This window comes from Strongylocentrotus purpuratus, unplaced genomic scaffold (genome assembly GCF_000002235.5).
Source record: "Strongylocentrotus purpuratus isolate Spur 01 unplaced genomic scaffold, Spur_5.0 spur5_scaffold_12, whole genome shotgun sequence".
NCBI lineage: Eukaryota > Metazoa > Echinodermata > Echinoidea > Camarodonta > Strongylocentrotidae > Strongylocentrotus > Strongylocentrotus purpuratus.
Window position 1 is genome coordinate 18,736,876 of NW_022145597.1, and position 17,193 is coordinate 18,754,068.

The following is a 17,193-nucleotide window of genomic DNA, read 5'->3' on the forward strand; positions in this document are numbered from 1 at the left end:
AATGCAATAGAATAGCATACAAGTGCTTTCGCTGCTCATTAAAGCCAACAAAATATTTATTTAGCCCCAAACTCTGTTACTAATTAAACAAAGATTACAGCTATTACAGTACCCTATCGAACCAGCTCAAAATTGCGAAGAGGATTTTGCTTGCTTTGCAGCGATGCGTAGTATGAAAAATATAGAATGAAAGAAATTCTGCAGTAATTTGACTCTTTGCTCCCAATTATGTTAGTTGTTGATCTGTAGTACCCAGATGCCAGCTAAGGCCTAGATGTTAAATAACCACTTTTTTCAAAGATGTTAGAATATGTTCTCCTATTTGTGTCAAAGGGCAGGAGGAAAATAAAATGATCCAGAAAAATATATGTCTATGCATTATGGATAGATATTGTTTTAATAAGAGTTACAAATAGAATACCTACTATCAAAAAGTAATATATCAGGAATAAATATTTGCTATGAAATTAAAATATGAGGAACAAATAAATTGTATGCTTGTCATTTTGTGAGTCGAATAAAATGCTACATGTACCACACTGCAAATATAGAATATAGTTTAAATAAAGTACAGTGAAAATAAATGGATATATGTTAATGATGAAACTACACTAGTCTTTGTTTAGTTTTTCCACAAAACCTTTCTTATAGTATACAACAAACCACATACTGTGGGGAAAAAATCTATTAGGCCTAGCTTGCATCTGTGTTTTTCTTATTGTTTCTTATTAAGTCATCAAATAAGTACAGACACGTACAGAGAACACAATTTCAATAAGAAGTGTGCAGCCTACACCATAATTAATTTTGGCTAAATTTATTCAAAAAATTTCCTTATATATCTATTTATTATTGCTACTATAGTTCTTAGATAGGCAGCCATGATGTACCTATTGGTTATTTTTTTCTAAAAGCATATGAAAATAACCTCTCAATTTTTTACTTTCCAAGTTTCAGATAGTGTTAAAGATCTCCAAGACACTCCTATCAATATGTTCAGAAAATGTCAAATGCTTGAGCACTTAATAAATATCACTAGACCAAAAAGCTATATAAAACTTCGGAATTGGGTGTTCTTGGCTTAATTACTGCAATTGTTTGCTTGCTGAAATTGTCATCATGTGTTTTTTCTAAAGCTGTAATACATAAACAATGGACATTTCATAGATATCAATAATCACCAGCCTTCTAAAGTTTATGTGGAAAAGGTATTGGATACAAGTGTTACTCTGCAATTAGCTAAACATCACTCAGCACTGATTTTTCTTTGATTCTGGTCAGTGGCATCTCAAAGGCCGTATCAATGTTTTCAGGAGACAGATTTTTGAGTTTTAGTTATTATTATAGGTGATATGAACGGGCCCTATTGATCTCAGTTTTCTTTTTGCTATCAAATATACAGCGCTCAAAGAACTTGAGCGATGGTATGTACACAACTCATTATGTCCTATATATGCTATTCAATCAAAATTAAGAGCACACACCTACAAACAACAGAATTACATCAATCTCTCTTTCGTAGCTCTATTTGAATGTCAATTCACAGAGTAGAAATTCAAGTCATGGACAAAATGCAGGAGTAAAAAAGCTGGGTACCTTTATTTCAATGTCATTTTTGTAACCTAATTTTACATTTTTTCGAACAGGATTGCTTTCCAATTTTCATGCAACGACAGAGTTCGACAACGTCAGACTTCCATGATTTATGAAGATTTGTTGACAGTCGGGATGCAGCTCCGTGTGAGTTCCTCTGTAAAGCAGCCATTGATCATGCAACCCCTCAATGATGTCAGTTTAATAATGGAATGATCCAATCTAGTTTCATGCATTGGGGAGGCCAACAGTGGCACTAGTGTCCGACTGTACCATTGTTACTAGAGGGGTGAGTTAAACCTGTTTTTTAGAGTGAACTTATTTGTTTAGGGAAAAGGCGCAATGAGACTAGAGATTTGAGACTAATCTTACAAATGCAAGCCAACAAATACCTACAAATAAGTGAAGCGAGGCATTCCTTTTTAGTTTCCATATTTGGCGTTGAGATGATCACATGACTATGGATTTATTCAACTAATCACATGACGTCTTTGTTTTACTTTTAGTTTCTTTAGTGTGTTGTAACAGCCTGCCATCATGCACAAACAAGTAGACAAATGCTAGCCATTGAAGTTTTGATACATTTGTAACAAATATGAAGAGGATTATTTGGGGGTTGAAGACAGAGAACTGTAAGAACATGAACAACAAAAAAAGGACAAACATAAGGGATTTTTTGATGACGGGCTGCTTGAAAAAAATAATACTAAAACAAGAGCAGTAAAAAGACGAATAAATTATAGGAACGGTTGCAAGTGCATGTACATACATGTAGCATCAAATCATATTTTTTTCCAAAAACAAAATAGCTCTAACTTTATTTTTCAAAAAAATTTTGTTGGAAGGAAGGTAAATGATATTTTGATTAAAGGGGAGGGCGCCCGCCTTTTGTAAAATAGGGATTGGAGACTTACCACGGCGGCCATGTTGTTGCCTTGCTGTTGTGCGGCTTTGATTTTGGCCTGGAGGTGTAGCGGTGGGTGGAAATATTTGCATTTTTCACGCGAGCAGCGCCCTTTGACGTGGTCCATGCAGACGGTTACTGTGTTGTCGGTGGTGTCTACAGTGATATGCTCGTCGGGGTGCGCGAATTTGCACTCTGTCTCACCCCGAGAGCAGCTGCCCCGCTGGTATTCCCTGCACACCTGGGGAGGGGGAATTAATGGACGTGTCTCGGTTTCTTGCTTTCCTTCAATCCCCTCCCATGGATTGGATGGATGCGAGGGGATTGAAAGCAGGATTGCTTGGGAGGAAGGAGGATCGAGGAGGCTTCCATTCTCACTACCAATCTTTGCCTTTCTTTTGTTTTCTACTAAGTCCACATGTATGTACTTGTTTGAGTGCACTGCAACCATCCCACTATAGATACAAACCTACCTAGGTCCCCCGCTAATGCTTTCTAAGCCACTTGACAACACAAAGGTGCATGCATGATTATCACAAACATATCACTTTCAGGTGTGAAAAAGCTTTGCTCAAAGCATTTGATACGTCAACTGCAAAATATAAATCCAGCCTTGGTATAATACGGCTATTTTGCAAGAAAATGCTTCTGCTTTTGCTCAAATTAAAGAAGCCTTTCAAGTGATATATACAACTGCCATTTTATTTTATTTTTTAAATAATTTTTGCTGAACTTTCCTAAAATGTTCTAATGCATCTATTATGTTGTCAGATGGCTATCAGCATGAATACAAAAGAAGAGATAATTGCAGATAATGGTACTTACAACTTCGTTGCGTTCATGCACCAACTTGGTCTGACACTGTCACCAAATAAACACTAGAGTGGTTTGAAGAGGAAGTTATATTGGGTTTGTGGGTGGAATCGGACATTGACTGGTTGGTGTGTAGGATGGGGGTGGATGAGGTAAGATACATCAACTCAATACGTGTACACAGAAACTTCAATGGCCACACTATAATGTCCTGTCTGTCCATGATGCGAGGCTACCATATAGAATGCATGATGAATCCAGAAATGAGATGACAATATGCCTCACGAAAAATTGGTAGTTCTTGCAACAGAATTACAAAAGACTAAGATATTCACATATTTTAAAACCTACAACAGGGAGCACTTGTGCAAGGGTAATTAAAAGACATATGAAAAATATTTAACAGTCCGATAAGTACTGCTTCAACTATGTATACTTCCTTTAAAATTGAGTAGGCAGATTCTGATGGCACTGGTGGGATAAGTCGATTTTACATCTAGCTATAATTCCTTGTCCATCAGGGCTACACTTAATTTCACATGATTGGATCAGTATAACATGCCAAATTACAGCTTTTATCAAATTCAATTTATTAAAGACATTTCTTATCATATTCTGGTGGCAGCAGTGGGATATGTAAACGTTATAAAATGTGGTATTCCTGGCCTATCAGTTCTCTGTCAGTCATAATAATAATAATAATAATAATAATCATAAATTAAGAAAAATACTGATAATATCTAAAGTCTAAAGCAATGTCTAATTAATTTTGGGGTGCAAGTTTGACAGGTAAAGATGAATATTAACTTTAAAAGGAAAAGTGTATTCACATCATTCCAAACGTCGAGATTATACTTGGGATGAAGCATATCAGTTAAAATTAGTAAGATGCTCCTAAGGGTAATAATCAAACCACTTGTTTCACTCAGGGCCGAATTCATACCCTATGACTGTCTACCACGAACACACAGTAATCAAAGCACATCTACACATTTCAGCTCTATCAACCATCAAAAATGACGTTTTTTTCTTGATCAAATACGATTTAAAAACGGTTGCTATCTGAGCTATAATTTAAAAATAGTGAGAAAACTTTGCAAAGATCAATACCGGTAAATATTTTATTAGGTGACAGCATCCAGTAGCCAAAAGATAAGGGCAGCGTTTCAAGTAACCATCATAAGTTCACTATCCCATTGAATGTTTTAAATGTGTTTTAAATGTGTTTTAAATTTAACACGCATTTCAACGTGATGTCGGTGAACTTGCACTTATGACGATTTTGTGAAACGATGTCCTAGTCTAAGAGAAAGAACGTAACAACAATGTAAGTGAAGAGTGAGAAAAGCTTAGAAAGACCCTCTCAATATTATTGGGGGAATGCAACAACAGACAAAGGAGGTGTATCAGACAGAATTGTGTTCACAAAATTCTAAAAAATGTTTAAACCTGTAATATAACTAAAAATAGGAAGAGTGTGCAAATAATATGTTTGCAAATAATATGTTTCATTCAGTGATCCAGGCCTTAAACCAAGGTGTACTGGAGAGAATTGTGTGTTTGCACACCTTCAAGAGAAAAAGTGTTCACCTAAATTTATAATTGAAGTGGGTTGGATCTGCAAACAGTCTGTACATAGTGATCATGTCTGGAGTCTGTCAAGATGTGTGAGACAGTAATGCATGTCCACACAATTCAAGAGAAACGTATCAACTTAAGGTTTAAATGAAGTAAGAACAAGGTTGAAAGTTTGAAACACTCTTTATGTTCCGTAAGGATGGTATATTGGAGCGGAAAGTGAAAGTATGGAAGAAGGAGGAACCATAACTTCCTCAATAATTATGATTAGGAGGAGCTTTAACTTCTCCTTATTGACAGGTATCTTGCGGAGTCCCCACACATCTCTAAAATAGAGTATAACTTATTCATGAATGTTTTATCACAATTTTTGCCTTACTATCTCTCTGATCCTCTCTCTCTCTCTTTCTCTCTCTTTCTCTCTCCCCTCCCCCCTCTCTCTCTCTTTCTATATACATATATCTTCATTTATCCCTCACAAAAGGATTATACGGATTAGACATCAAAAATCAAAATTCTAGATAGGGCATTTGGTCTGTAGCTATTTCCTATCAAGTATTACGTATTGGAAATATCTGTAATATGCAACTGAGATTTGAGAAAACCCATGAGTGATTACGGTACTCAACATACTTTTTCCCCATTATAGATACATGTAACATGAGCCTATACAAATGTCACCAGCAAATGAGCATGAAATGATTACCCTTTCCAATTCCATCATCTCCCTGACAGCCATGTCGATCAACTATTCCAAAATGCAAGGGACTATGCTTCCCGTCCCCCTTTTCAATACATGGTCTAGTTTAATATTAGATGGTCTGTCCGCATCAGGGTTTTAAAACAGGAACGAGTGCTGTCCATTATTAATGTTCTCTTATGAACGCTAGCTGTCCCTCTCTCCCTCTCTCTCTCTCTTCACAGACAATTAAAGATAATGGATGAAAGTACAGTGGCTCTTGAGGGACCGGAGTGCATCATCGTCATGGAAACCAAGTTCCACCTATCTGAAGTAGTCCCTCTCTTTCTTTTCTTCAGTCTCGCCACTCCACACTTCGAACAATTAGAGCAAGAACCTGCATGGTGGGATTATATATCTCAGGATATTTGATACCTTTTTTCATTTATCTTCTGTTAAGATACTGTAATATCTTTATGTAAATTTGTTTCTATCCTCCAATTCTCCCATCTACACAAGACTCCTGCAAGACTCCTGCAAAAGCATTACTTAACCCTAAATCTTACTTTTAAAAATGTGTCTGCTATTTATAATTTATTATCAATTCCTTCCTATTTAACCATTTTATATTCTTTTTAATTTGTCTTCCAGTGGGATGGATTAAAACACACTATCTCCCCCTATCTTTCAACTCTCTCTCCTCCACTTCTCTCTCTAATTATCTCTCTCTCTCTCTTTCTCTCTTTCTCTCTCTCCCTCTGTATCCTGTTAATTAATGCTCTTCCTTGTACATGATTTAGGATTGTTGTCCAGTTGGTCACATTAATTAAGAGACCACTACATCATAGCAACCAATTTACTAAAGCTTCACTTCTACGAGCTCCTACATCTCATAAAACATGCAATGCTTGATTACACTAGATATGAATTATGGATTAAACTTCTCATGTTTCATCTCAAATTTCTGACAGGACTTTAGCTGAGTGTATTTTAAGATTGCCACGTGTTTACAAAGACAAATCTGAAAGACTATTTGATATCTTGTTGTTGAAATTTCGATCGATTTCCTCCTCCATGTACATACTCAATTGCATTTTAATATGAAGGATGACATTTTGGCAGGCATTGCCTGGAGTGATATTAATGCATATGGTACCCTGCAAGAACAAATCAATATAACGATGAAAAGACAAACCAATTCCTATCACTGAGTAGATTAAGAAATCATCTATGGATTGTGCCAACATTAAACAATATCATAAAGCAAGTCAGTCTTCTATAAATTTGAGAGAGAAGGATAAATATAGATTGTTCTCAAGAATTACATCAAGAAAACATCTCTCATTAACCCTTTCCGTTTCATGGATGAAAAACCTCCAAAAAAGGATATAAATGTTTTATCATGAATGTTTGATATTCTTCTTCAAGCAGGAACCTGAACATATTGTATAGGTACTTGATTGGGAAGATATTTTTCACAGCCAATTCTAACAATGAGACAGAGATTAACCATCCCAGAGCTGCCAACATTTGATTTGGGTAATCAGGGAGATTTCTGAGAGAGCAGCATCGAACGACTTCATGTTGGCGGGAACCAAGAATGGCCTTTTAGTGCCCCTGGTGGGGGGGGGGGGGGCAGGGGGCAGGCCCCCCAAAAGCTCTTGGTTTTAAGCCTCTTTGAAACCCTTTTAGAACACATTTTTTCAATGATTTCTCAAAATGGAAGGCTTTGATATGGCACATTTTATTTGCATACAATTGATAACATATGAACTTCACATCATATTTCAGACTATGAACTCCTGTTACCTCTATTGTGAAATGGGGGATGTACTTGTGGAAGGCAAGGACTGGGGTGTGCTTGAGGGTTTTCCTTGAAGTGACTGGTAGGTTGCTTGCTTGAGTTTGCTAAGGAGGTCCTTGCTATACTCCCTTTGGTAGCATGGGACATCTGTGTTGGCAATTTTCTCTGTTAGGAGTGCTTGAAGTGTTTTCAAATTCATTGATCCCCTGAAATCAGTTTTGTTCTTCCTAACAATGCTAAAAACTCTTTCACATGAAGCATTGGAATGTGGTATCACAAGCAAAGATTTCATCACTTTGCTCAGAAGTGTGTATTTCTTTGAGCCATTGCCATCCTCCATCTTTGAAATTGCAGACCATTTCTTGTCTATTCTCAAGTTTTTGTTCAGGATCTCTGGTTCCCCTGAAAAGTCTTCAACCTGGTATTGTGCAAATTCCAGCTCAAGCTTGTCCAGGTCTCCATTCTCTGATTGTCTGTTCAAAATGCAAGGGTACTTTTCAACAAAGTATTGCACAGATGAAAATGACACATCTCTTCTGGAACTGACATCAATCACTTCAGCCTCCTTAAGGAACTTGACATCTAGTGGCCAGGTTTTCAAGGCATAGTCACATGCTGATTCATAATACTTCCTCACCGACAAGTAGAAGTATGTCAAATCAACATCTGTAAGACGAAGGGGAGAATCATCTTCTGGGCTTGTTGTACTCTCCAGGTATTCCTTGGCATCTTTTCCAATCATTAGATCTTTATCTGACTTCTGGCAATCTCTCTTACCATACTGCACTTTCTTGACATCAGAACATTCAACAATCACTGTAAATAAATGAGTATTAGTAAAGCTATTACCTAAAATGTGCTCAAAATATTCATTATCGTTATCCCCGATAATTAACCAAAATCTTCTTCCTTGATAAAGAACACCTTCCCATGCACAGAATTGGATGAAAATTTCAGAATTTATCTTTTTTATCATTCTGTGGTCAAATCTTTTAAATAACCTTGCATATGCCAGATAATTAACAAAACATCATTGTCACCGAGAGAGGGCGCTAAATACGATTTAACGGTCAAATTCGAATTTTCAAAACTAAGGATCGAAGCAATTCATAAAAATGATGCTATTGTCTTGCAATGTGTGTAACCTAACAAACTATTAAAGTTCATGATACTGGCATAAAACAGTCAACGTGCAGATTAGTATTTCAAATAAAAACATAAAATCGTGAGAAAATCCACCCTTCAAGTCCCGCACACGTGTTTATGAGTAAGTCAAATTTTTAGGGAGATTAATGAGGTCCCCAACTACTGACGAAATGAACGCAGGTCTATGGTATGGAGGGGTAGACTATTTCTCGATTTTACAAATCTAAGAACTGTTCATACTAACCTGAAAAAGCTCTGTATTCCTTTTGTATTGCCCCTTGATTTCGCGGTTTGCTTGTGTTTGTCAGATGTGATGTGGCGAAATACATCATTTCTTCCCCCACTCTTGATGGAGATATCTGCGCCGCAAACTGTACAAAATGCGTAGTATTCGCCTTTCGTAGATTTCCCAACACAAGGCCATTCCAAGTGGTAGTCATCTTTATATTTCTGATAATATTTCGACTTCGACATTGTCCTGGATGATATTTTAATAGTCAAACAAAATACAGCCTTGTTTTGGACAAAGTTGACTTACGCCTTCGGAAGATGCAAGTTATATCGATGCGTTCCCAACGGCAAAGGAGATCAGAAAAAAAAAGTCGGCTTCAAAATCCACTCTGCAGTAACACTGCCATGTTGGTATCAAATGATAATCCACTTAAAAATCACATCGCAAAAGTCCCCAAATCAATCCAAAAACTGATGTTCAAATGTGCAGTTTTTTGGGCCGATCGCAGCAGACAAAGTCTGCTTGTTGTATCAGTGCAACTTCTGGCTGCTCTGACGCGACCGATTGGAAACCGGCACCAACGTACCGGGACGCTACGGGGGCCGGCGAGGAAGCCGCCCGGCAGAGCAAGCAGGCGAATTGCTATCACACAAACACCACTCACATTATCACATGTTCCCAATGGTTTGTTAGACTAGCCCGCCAGTCGTTCGGCGTAACTCTCATTTATTACGCTGTTAAATAAAGTACGATATCACGGTAAATTTATATTCGACGACTGGATAACAGGAAAATTCATATTACAGAATTGCCATGTGTTGACCTGTTTGTATACGTACGTACGAACTCAACATGCTAGTCTTGTGAAACAGTCGTTTGTGAAAATAATACAACTTAAAATCTGGAAATCCGGGAGATTTTTGCATGGGGTCGGGAAAACGGGATATTGGGTCAAAATCCGGGAGTCTCCCGCAGGATCCGGGAGACTTGGCAGCTCTGCCATCCCATGTCAAATTTTACTCTTGAAAATTCCTTTTTGATAATTGTTTGTAAAGCTTGTATCACTGGAGAGGTTAATGGTTGAAATTCAGAGAGAGGCCTGCTAAAATTAACTATGAAAACAAAGATCTCACTCCTATTCGTGTCATAACAATGGAAAATATAATGATATAATGTAGCGGTTAACCCATTAGATCCCATGCCATAACTGCTGTGTCAAAAATGAATAGATTGGACAGGACAGCGATTCAAGAATAATGAAGATGAAAAATAAATAACCTTCTACATAAAGAGAAACAAAGTGTGAATAAAACGAGAGGGATAAAGCTGAAACTCATACCAGATGAGAGAAATCATAGATTAAAAAGTAAGAGGAGAAAGTAAATGATTCAAATAAGGAATAAAAACAACAACAGATTGAACATTCACTGTGTGTATCATACAAGCATAGAGATCATTCCATAAATACATTGGATATTCACAAAAGAGTTAGCATCAGCAATTATTAAAGAAAAGCATTTTTAAACTATGATTTTTAATACCGAATAAGGGAGAAGTTTTAAAAACCATGAAACAATTAAAAACACATCACAGTACACCCGATCATGAATATGCATTTATGCAAATATCACTGACGGACAACATGAATGGGATCCAAATGAGGGAATGATAACAACAACAAACTTTTCCGTTTCAAATTATTTCTCTTTGCAATGTCTAATTTTGAGGAAAACCAGTCATAATTTGAGTTTTGGCAATTAACGCCAGTCGAAATGATTAAGAAATCTATTTCGTTCTAAAGGAGAATTCGCAATAAAATATATACAATGCCACCATCAGAAGCATAAAATATGTTATGGATTGCTGATTTGGTGCTAAACATATATCAAAGTATATAAAGAGTCTAATATGAATAACTTGCAAAAATTGTGGTATGGTGCATTTGCTCTTGGTTGCCTTTCTAAAATGAATTTCTTTATTATCATATCAATTTGAAATCTTTCTGCTAAAGATTGCAGGAAACCTTTCATAAAATATGCAACGTGTGACAGGCAAAGAGAACATTGTAAAGGAAAAAAATAAATTGATTCTTTTATTTTAATAATTATTTGCCCTCTTTAACCCCGAATGATTTTTGTTCTTCTAAATTTTGTCATCTTGTGATGCCTAATCTAGAATGAGTGAAATGTGGCGTAAAATACCTCCAACTTGTCGTTCTTCTTCATCGATGACATCATAGGTAGCCCATGTCCAGAGTGACCGGTAGGGATCATCTGGGTTTGTAGCCCCATCATTTCCGGTGCTAGCCCCATTTGGGCCGCCTGGCTGGGTGTGAGTTGTCCTATATTGGGGCTGGGGAAGGGCATGAAGTACGAGCCATAGGGGTTGGATGAGGAATGGGTTCCGCCAACTGACATCGTCTGTCCGCCCCCCTGTGGTGTCATAGATAGAGGAGATAGAGGGGTGTGGTGGAAAGGGCGGGGTAGATGGGTGTGGTAGAAAGGGGGTATGAAAGATACAGAGATGAGACGGATGTGGTAGTAAGGGATGGTAGGAATTGGAGGTAGAAAGGCATGGAAGAAAGGGTGAAAGAAAGAGTTGGTAGGGAGGGGTGGTAGAAAGGGGTATGGTGGATAGGAGTGGAGGGTAGGGCGTAATAGGGCGTGGTCGATGGATGGTGGTAGATTGGGGAGGGGGTAAAGACATTCAATGAAAATAATGGGAAAATAGAGAGATGAAAGACAAAGGATGGTTGGAGAGAAAAAGGAGAATAAAAATCATGAGAAAGGAATAGGTGGAATATAAAAATACAATGGGGAAGATAACAATAAAAACAACAGATATTGATCACAGAATACCAAGAAAATAGAAAACAATAATTATATGAAAAGAAATATGCACCTCGGGCAGGGCGATAGTTGGGGAAAGGAAGAAAAAAATATTAGATGAAACGATTATCAAACCCAAATATATTAGAAGTAAATTGATTTCACAATTTTGGAGGTAAGAGAACCAAAGCAAAAAATGAAAGGAAAAAGCACATTTAAATAAAACCTTGTTAAAAGTTACAATTTTCTTTTTCTCCCAGTAAGTTAGAGGTCTGTCAATCATTAAAAGCAAAGACATCCATCTCCTCCAACATCTACATGTTTAACCAGTATAAAGCCACACAAGTACCCTAAACACAATAGCGCCCTCTTTCGTCTAGCCTTGTCCATCTTATCATCGGAGCTGAGGTGCAGCCAAACCGATTGATCTATCCCTGCCCGGCCAACGCTCATCACACTGACGTAGTAGTCGCAATTGCACAATTTCGCTGATGTCTACAATGCAGACTCGACAAGTGTGTACAAAGGGCATTGAATGAATAGGCAAGAACAAATGAAGAAAAAATAGGGAGACTCTGACTGCCCTCGGGGAATTGCAGACGAAACAATCATGGCCAATTTGCTTTCCCCTGCTTTGATTTGGTGGGATCTGTTCGACTCATTTCAGCTCCCGAATGGAAAAAGAGAGAGAGTCTGTTTTCTCAATCTGGAATTGCATTTCCACCTCGTGTCAATTCATCTCAGGTCTTTCACGCGGCACATCTCTATATCTGTAGCCTAGACTTGATGTAAGGTTGTCTATATAGCAGCTCCCTCTCACAGGTAACATATAGTGTTACAGAGGATAAATTTAGAGAAAATGACTATTCAAGGTTATGAAATGAATACAAGGTTTTATTCTTAAAAGAGACCAAATGAAAAGTGGCTTTTTGTTGGAAGGGTTGATTGATAAACTAATATTTAAAGCCCTGTAAGGTATTTACTAGTACCAAATCAAGCTTTGTAATCACCTGTACTGTATTACAGAGGCACTTGCAATTACTATGCAATGCCTTCTCTAACTATTACATCAACTGGATAACTTAAATTGGGAATTGATTAAATAAATAGCTACAAATTAACTAAAAGAAATGGAAAGTATTACTACGATTAATTCCCATGCTGCTGAAACATTAATAGGTTGTGGAACGCATTAAGGAGTGTCAAGTTTGACTGACATGAGCGCTATATAAGAACCCACTATTATTATTATTATTTTTAATTTCATTATGACATTATGTCCATTTTCAACGACCTGAATGAAATCAAAATAAAAACTGCTTTTTAAGGCTGAGGAGAGAAGCTGCATAAATTTTCATTTCATGTTGCACAAGAAAATTTACAATAAACATACAAGTTCTTTATTCAACTCAATGTGGAAGAAAAGAAGCAACATCTGGATTAATTCATCTACTTTTGACAGTAATGAGGCTAGGCACACCTGATCTCTAAAGACTCTAAATCAAAACATAACTGCGAGAGTCAATGAATGCAACGCTTACAGTATCTCACTGGGATAACAACATGTTTAAGGGAGAAGACTATCGAACGCGAAAGGAAGAAATCACAGACGCTGTCCTCATCATCACCTAATGATTAGGTTACCATAGGTACCGCATCATCAATGGGAGACGAGAGGTTCTCACTCTATTGTCTTGCATCATCCAACAGTTGCCATTTCATTCAGAAACATTGATCGAGGAAATGGTCTCCCTAGACAGACCTTGTTCAAAACATTGTCACTGCATGTATTGCTGAAAGGTCATTAACAAGTTGGGGTCGTCCAACTTCTGAATCCCGAGTGTGGAGCAAATCGAGGAGGAGGAAAGAACCATTGATACAAATCATTGGGATGGGTACTGGGAGAAAACATCACATGATTTTTAACTTGGTGGTGGTGATGGTTGTGGTTGTTGTTTTGGTCATGGTGATGGCAAAGATGATGCCGATAATGTAATGAATGGTGCAGATGTTTTTCTGTGTGAAAATAAAATGTTGATGATTACGGTTTCCATGATGATTCAATCATTGTGATGACGACGACGATGATGATGATGATGATGATGATGATGATGATGATGATGATGATATAAGATGAAGATAGTGGTGATGGTGATGATGATGATGAAGATGATGATGACGATGACAATGACGATGATGATGATGATGATGATTAAAATGAAAATGATGATAAAATAAGTTGAAGTTAGTGGTGATGATGGTGCTGGTGATGATAATGAAGATGATGATGATCATGCTATAGATGTAATCATTAGACACTTCCAATCGTTTGGACGAATCCACCAAATGACAGCCAAAGAGCTATAAATGCCACACCAAAAATTCAGACATAACAATGCTGATGGAAGCCACACATGGACTAACTATACAACCAGCCATGAACATTCACAGACCAGTCTGAATCCAGCCATGATGGATGTAGCTGACAAGTCTGATTAATTCTCAAACTATGTCCTGTTTGACCAAACAGGACACCCTCTCTGTCTGGGACATGTTGACACAGACGCAAAGCGATAGATCTATTACTCAGCTCAGACACGATACCCTCCTCAGCAACCATGGACTGGCATCTCTCACTCCGGTCTTCACCAGAGCATACCTCCCTATGTGCATATTGTGTGGTCACACTTTCACTTGGGGCTATGTTGGGCCAAAGAGATTTGTAATATCCCCCTTGGTTGAGCCCACAACCAAAAGGAAAAAGAAAATGGCATTGTGAACACCCTCTGGACGCTAGATGTAGCTGCATGGCTGCCGTAATGGGCAGAATAACCATTGCACTTGCCACTTCAGACCTTCATAAAAATTGGCCATATCAGCCCCATAAAGTCTACATTGTGCTGCATTACATCTATTATATACCAGAAAACCAATGTAAAGCTAGGTCATGCCATGTGGTGCGACAAGAGTGCCCCAACAGTAGACGGGCTGATTTTAAGGGATAAGAATTAATTTGGGTTCCATGAGGAAGGGAGGATCTACCAATGCTGCATGTAAACAGCTCATGCAGCCTGTGAGCAAAAAATCCTACATTTCGACACCCACTATAAGCCTAGATGAAATACTATCCTCACGATTGCCAGTGATCCATTTTCATGATTTGAGGGGTGGGGGGGGGGGGTAAATTCTGAATTATTGGGAAGCCATGCAGTACCCCCCTTACCTGACCCATACTCCAATTATATGCATTCAAATAATGACCATTGAAATTTGTGTTCACTACTTGGTACCCCTGGGTTGAGGGCAGCAATGCAGATAAAATGAAATGGTCATGGACACTAGTGCTATGTCAGGATCCTACCAAGGACCTTAACATCCCATGTAAAGCAATTACACCACTTCATGACAACACCTCTACCCAATGACGAAGGTGTCTTAATAATGAAAAGCTATTGGGAAGGTATGAAGCAGAATTGTTTCCAACAGATGCCAATACAAATTTCAATCCAAACCTTATTCATACATCATCTGGTGCTAGGAGTATGAGCGATAAATTTTGTAAACACCATCTTCAAAGGCGTATAAAACACAAGAGCTAGACATCCTCATAGAAATACCACGCCTCCTACCCCTCCCTCTTCTCGCAATTAACGTCAAGAGCAATTTACAACTCTGTTCTTGGATAAAACATTCTCTGGCATCACCAAGAGAGTTCAGCGGGATGATATATCACGTTACGAGACTCGCGGAAATATTTGTTGGGGGGCTTCACCATCATCCGATGTGAGAGTGAGAGATACTACCAGCTGTTTTGAGATGGATGAAAAATCATCTTCCCTCCTAGCATCCTCCCCTCATCACCGTTTGGTCTCTTGGAGACAGACAAAAGACAGGCCATTTATGGAATGAACATTCAACATATAATCATGTCATAAACTTGAGTATGGTCTCCTCTTTGATGTGGAGTGGGGGTTGAGAAGGGGGTTAGATCAGAGGGGGAGTTCTTGTGTACAGGTGCATGAGCTGAAACCAACATGAAATGGACTCTACAAGGAATCCCCGGAATCCTACCCCTTAGTAGTTTTCCCTCGGGGAGCGCCTTATGCTGTACATTGTCTGCATAACTCATGCGATGCTTACCCCCGAGAATGTTTGTCAATATGTTATGACGAGGATTAAATCATAACTCAGGTCTAGCAAGAACCGAGAAGTCTAGCTCCCAGCAAAAGTTATCCCATTTTATTCTTTCTTTCAATAAATAATAATAATAATAGCTCACATTTATAATGCGCCTAATACTACGTTTCTAGGCGCGGAACATATTATTACCCCGGTCATCGGATTCAGGCTTACCCGCATACAAGGTGTGCACATTCTCCACAAAGTTTTTTTCTTGAAGTCAGCGCCTTATGCCGTACGTTGTCTACATAACTCGTGCCAATGCTAACCCCAAGAATGTTTGTCAATATTTTATGAAGAGGTTTAAATCATAACTCAGGTCTAGCAAGAACCGAGAAGTGTAGCTACCAGCAAAAGTTTTTTCTCATTTCATTCATTCTTTCAAAACTGAACTCCAAAGTTTTTTTCTTGAAGTCAGCGCCTTATGCCCTTCCTTATCTGCATAACTCATTCCAATGCTAACCCAATGAACGATTGTCAATATTCTATGATGAGTATTAAAACATTACTCTCAGACAGATCTAGCAAGAACTGAAAAGTCTGACTACCAGCAAAAGTTATCCCATTTTATTCTTTCCATCAAAATCCCACTCCTTAGTTGTTTTATTGAAGGAATTAGCGCCTTATGCCAATTATTTTCAGCATAATTTGTGCTAATGCTAATATTTCACAACAGAGACGAAATCATAAATGAGGTCTTGCAAGAACTGAGAAATCTAGCTCCCCGCGAAATTATCCCACTTGTATTCTTTTTTTCAAAATCATAAACTTTATCTTAAAAATAACTTGGGTATTCCCAACATCCTGTCCACCCCCTTACAAATCTTTAACAACAAACTCCATTTCTAATAAGACCGCCAGAGGTAATTTGGGACGATGTCATTTTTAAGCAGGTCTTGTGGTATGATAAAAGCAATGTGGGCAGAGATGACTGGGGCTGACTAGTTATCATTATTTAGCCTATCAAAATTTAACAATGAACTTCTCAAAATTTCTTCTCTAATACAATGATTTGAACAAATTCACAAATCATCTCTGTTCCTGCAAACTAAGGATCAAATAGTATACAGCCTTAAACAACTGACGAATGGTTCTTGGTCCAAATCCAGATAAAATTGTTCCTTTCTAGAATACTCCATCCTCACAAAATGCAATCGTAGGCAGGTCCGTAAATTCTATATCCTGTTTCTCTGTGGAAAGAGTTAGGAAACCGTCTAGCCTAACATAATAAAACGTATGTTTGGAATGACAGAAATGAAAACTAGAATCCGCTTGCTGACCTCCAGAATAAACGAGACACTCCCTTTTGAAGGGGAAATGTATCCTTACTCGAGAAGGAGAGATCTTTCTTCACCATTTTCAAACAAAGAAGCAATCAGTAAAGACCAAATTGGAATATCTCCCATCTGCAGAGTGCAGGCATCATTGAGGGGATAT

General features: G+C 38.0%; 1 protein-coding gene across 8 annotated transcripts in view; it reads right to left on the reverse strand.

Moving 5' to 3' along the window:
* Nucleotides 1–17,193, reverse strand: part of LOC752094 (muscleblind-like protein 2) — a 70,963-nt gene that overhangs the window by 22,590 nt on the left and 31,180 nt on the right. For 6 of the 8 annotated variants that reach the window (XM_030982007.1, XM_030982006.1, XM_030982004.1 and 3 more), the window contains 2 exons: nt 10,951–11,181; nt 2,508–2,738 (listed from right to left, as the gene is read on the reverse strand). In XM_030982007.1, coding sequence (XP_030837867.1) covers nt 2,508–2,738; nt 10,951–11,181 — 462 coding nt within the window. The remainder of the gene's footprint in view (nt 1–2,507; nt 2,739–10,950; nt 11,182–17,193) is intronic. The other 2 variants (XM_030982009.1, XM_030982008.1) reach the window with 1 other exon arrangement.